Source organism: Mandrillus leucophaeus, unplaced genomic scaffold (genome assembly GCF_000951045.1).
Source record: "Mandrillus leucophaeus isolate KB7577 unplaced genomic scaffold, Mleu.le_1.0 Scaffold28, whole genome shotgun sequence".
In the NCBI taxonomy this organism is placed as follows: Eukaryota; Metazoa; Chordata; class Mammalia; order Primates; family Cercopithecidae; genus Mandrillus; species Mandrillus leucophaeus.
In genome coordinates, this window is record NW_012102920.1 from 2,153,856 (window position 1) to 2,158,204 (window position 4,349).

A 4,349-nucleotide genomic window follows, 5' to 3' on the forward strand; every position below is an offset into this window, starting at 1 on the left:
TGTGGTACTCTGTGATGGGTACCTTAGGAAGTCAAGGGAGGCTTCCTGGGACAGGTGATGTCTAAGCTGAGGCCTGAAGCATGGGGTCGCCAGGCAAAACAGCGGGGCGGGCACGGGGCAGACACAAGCAGATGTCAAGCTGCGACAGGGAGGGGAGAGGCAACCAGGGCAGCCCCTGCAGCACCTGGAGAACCCAGCTGGGAAGGGCCGGGGCGGGGCTCCAGAGGTGTCAGGGTGCCTCCTTGCTCTCAGGGCTGCAGGCGTCTGTGGGGAGGAAGACATCCGTGAGATGCTGATGGCCAGGACTGCCCTCGCTTCCTGCAGCCCCCAACCCCTGGGTGCCAAGCGCCACTGGACAGCTCCACCATCCCCAGAGAGTGGGGCCCAGAGCCTCCCTCCCAGGGCTGCCCAAAGCCTCTCCCGTAGTCGTGCTGGGGGAGGTGGGGGAGGGGCTGCAGGGGCTGCCAGCCCACCGCTGGAAGAGAAGATCCCCTGCTGTCCGCACACTGCCTGTGCTGTGAGGGGAAGGAAGGGTGGGCTCACGGGAGGGGAGGGCCAGACGGGGTGGCATGGGAGGGGCAGGGCTTGCCAGGGCACCTGACTTGGGCAGCATGACCATCATGTCATCGGAGAGCCCCAGGGTCGGGTAGAAGTCCTGGAAGGCCTTCAGAGCCTGGGGACTCACGTCCTGGGTCCGGCCTGGGGGGAGCAGAGGTCACTGTGAACCCAGCAGCTCACAGGAGTGCAGCAGGGGATCTCCTGGCCTTACTCCACCTCCCTGAGGGCTGACGGCAAGGCCGCCACCCTGGGTTGGGCAGGTTGTGCGCTGCATAAAGTTCCTGCCGGGCCGAAGGAAACCTGGGGCCTCCTTCCTCAGTCCACACCAAGGTGTCCGGGAGGTCGGGGTGGTCTGGCTGTCCTCATGGGCCCCACTCCCCCTTGAGCATCTTTCCCTGCAGCCCGGAAGCCTCCAGCCTAACCCGGTCCGCTCTACCCTGGGAGTCCGCAGGAGTTAAAGGACCTCAGCCCCAGCCCCGGAACTCAGGCAGCGAGGCCAGGCAGGGAAGGGCTGGGCATCGCTCTCAGGAGGCCAGAGAGGAGCACGCACCGCGGGACGCCCCGCAGCCAACCTCCTCCACGTCCAAAGCACCGCACGCGTCCAGCTCCCGCTGCACCTGGTCCTGGCGAGGCCAGGAGTGTGTGAGGTCACAGCAGGAGAGGGCATGGGGCAGCACCAGAAGGGGAGGGCCCGGGGGTGAGGAGGCGGGGCATAAACTCGGCCTAAAAGTGGGGGGCTCCCCGGAGGAGGTGAGGGTGAGGCCTGTGAGAAGGGGCAGGGCTGGCAGGCGGGTGGGGAGTGGGGTGGTGCAGAACGGATGGGGGCGGGGCCTGTGAGGAGTGGGGGAGGGGCCAGTGGGGGGAGTGGGACAGGCACTCACTGTACAGCTGCACCATGGTGCTGAGGGCCCCCTCCAGCTCCTTGTAGATGTAAAGGACTGCGAAGGAGCTGTAGTCTGTGTCCACGATGCGCACGTCCAGGTAGCCCAAGGCTGCGGAGAGGCAGGCGGCCGATCAGGCTGGAGAAGTGGATGGGCTCGGGCACCGACCCCACCCATGCCTGCCCCTGCTGCTGGGCTGTGAGCATGTTCCCCCAGGACAGAGGAGGGGTGGGGAGGGGCGGGCAGGGGCTGGAGACTGGGATGGACATCTGGAGCCCTGGTGGAAAGTCAGCCCCATGTCACCCCCAGAGAAGCGGCGTCCAGCACCCCTGAAGGCAGATGAGGCAGGACCTACCTGGGACTCTGAAGTGTCCCTTGGAGCCCACCTTCAGGTACTCGGCATCCACCTGGTTACAGCCGTCCGCCCTGGGGGTGCACAGCTGGCTCACTCATGGCACCCAGCTACCTTGGCCCCCCAGCCCAGCCCAGGCAGCCCAGCCCAAGTAACTCACCCCGGGAACTCCATGTGGACGTGGAGGCCGCCCTCCTCTGTGGGCCTGATGGCCCTGGTGGACATAGACAGGTGGTCCTTCTTGCCCAGGAAGACCTTGCAGTCAGATGCCATGGAGACCACGTACCAGAGGCCTGAGAACTGCCGGGGACTTAGTCACTGCAGGCCAGGACAGCCAGCAGCAGGGCCCTCCTTGCCCAGGGACCCAGGGGACAACCCAGAAGTCACACGGCAAGGGGCCTCGGAGTGGCCATCTCTCGGGTGTGAGCTGAGCCCAGGTGGACAGGAACTCATCTCGGGCAAGTCACAGTGCAGCTGTGAGCCTCAGTTCCCCAGCTGTGAAGTGGGTGCAGCAATGATCCATTCACAGGTTGGTTTAGGATTAAGCGCAGAGCGGGTCTACAGCACGTGCCTGGCCGGGCACAGAGCAAGCGCCCCAGGAAAGGCAGTTGTCACAATTATCACGTTGTCTCCGGCGGGAGCCCAGCTCCCACCCACCACAGGACAGCAGAGGCCCCTGGTACCTTTTCAGCATTGAAGTCAGGCTGCAGCAGAACCTCAGCCTGTGCCGTGGGCACCCAGAGCAGGGCCAGGATTGCGCCGAGCAGGAACAACGTCATCGCCTCACCTGCCCTCCAGCCCCTGGTGCTGAGTCCCCAAGCCCCAGGGGGCCAGCTTTATAGCCCAGGCCACCCCCTGGGTGCACCTGCTCCTGGGCGGAGCAGATGGAAGCGGAAGGCACTTCGGCTCTGAGACTCCAGCCCTCTTGTCCATTGTTTGGTACAATCACTCGGGTGTCCCCCAGCCCCGGGGGACATTTCCTGGAGGGCTCCAGACAGCCAGGCTCTGGCCTGACGCACCCGGGCTGAGGATTTGTCCCCTAGGCCTGCCAGACATGTCACCAATCACGGGGTCACTGCCAAGCCACAGCTGAGACTTGTCCTGGCTTGCCTGGACTCATGCCCAAGCCCCTCTGTCCACACCCTGCCTGGCTGGGCTGAGCCAGGGCCCTTGGGGTGCAGCTGCAGGCAGCTGGGCTGGGGTTGCTCTGGCTAGGCCCCTCTCCTGGGGTCTGGCCACCCAGAAAGCCCCCTTCTCTCACCACCAACATGTAGGTAGGGTCACACTGGCAGAGTGTCCAGGGCAGAGCTTGTGCCCCCACACTGTGAGAGAGGCCTGGCCACCCCTCACCCCAGACCCCCACCACCCCCGATGCAGCCCCCAGCTGGGCTTCCAGCAAGCAGGCCAGGGACCAGACGGGACCAGACGGGGCTGGGCCGGCCCTGGGGAGGATTATGGCATTGGATACCACCTTATCACTGGTTGTGTAAGCACGCAGGGGGCAATGACGCCAGGAAGGCGCCACGGGCTGGCAGAGGCCGGAACCTCCCAAGTGACCTCTCTGTGTTCCCACAGAGCACCCAGGGACACTGGGCAAGGAGCAGCAGGTGGCCTCAGAGCACACCACCCAGAAACCTCTGGTCAGGGTTGGGGGTCCTGCCAGGGAGGCCAGCACTGCCAGTCCTCTGGAGTGAGAGTGAGGCAGGAGAAGAGGACCTGGAGACAGCAGGGAGCCTAAGGATATCCTGGAACCAAATCAAATGGAAACACCAACGATGATGGGAACGTGAATGGCTTTGTACCTTCACTCCATCCTCTCCGTTCACATAGGATTTACATAGGGTTTAGATGGGACTCATACCAAGTACGTGACTTTGGTTTGTTTTTTTTTTTTCGAGACAGAGTTACATTGTTGTTGCCCAGGCTGGAGTGCAGTGGCACGATCTTGGCTCTCTGCAGCCTCTGCCTCCCAGGTTTAAGCAATTTGCCTGCTTCAGCATCCTGACTATCTGGGATCAGAGGCACCCACCACCACACCTGGCTAATTTTGTATTTTTAGTAGAGACAGGGTTTCTCCATGTTAGCCAGGCTGGTCCTGAACTCCCGATCTCAGGTGATCCACCCGCCTCAGCCTCCCAAAGTGCTGGGATTATAGGCGTGAGACACCGTGTTCAGCCAAGAAAATTACTTTGACTTCATCTTCCTCATTTACACAGGGCATACACCAAGTAACCAATGGTAAACCTCTAGAGGATATTGAAACCCCAGAACATTCTGTAACTGGGGCCCTTGAGCTGCTTGCTCCGCCTGCTCCCATCCTATAGAGAGTGCTTTCATTTTCAGTAAATCTCTGCTTTTGTTGCTTCATTCTTTCCTTGGTTTGATTGTGTGTTTTGTCCAATTCTTTATTCAAAATGCCAAGAACCTGGTGTTTGGGTGAAGGAAAAGGGACAAGATGGAGGAAGGTGAACAAGATGGAGCAGTCCTTGTTGTTTCCGGGTTCTTCACAGATTTTCCCGCGCCCGGGAAAAGAACCAAATCAACTGAGCATGCGCAGA

At 61.7% G+C, this 4,349-nt stretch overlaps 1 protein-coding gene across 1 annotated transcript; it reads right to left on the reverse strand.

Moving 5' to 3' along the window:
- Window positions 1–229: 229 nt before the first annotated feature.
- Window positions 230–2,570, reverse strand: LCN15 (lipocalin 15). The gene is made up of 6 exons (XM_011985092.1): window positions 2,475–2,570; window positions 1,952–2,091; window positions 1,795–1,865; window positions 1,440–1,550; window positions 598–699; window positions 230–264 (listed from the first exon to the last, which is right to left on the reverse strand). Exons 1-6 carry the CDS (start codon window positions 2,568–2,570, stop codon window positions 230–232), a joined length of 555 nt encoding a protein of 184 aa, XP_011840482.1.
- Window positions 2,571–4,349: the final 1,779 nt, after the last annotated feature.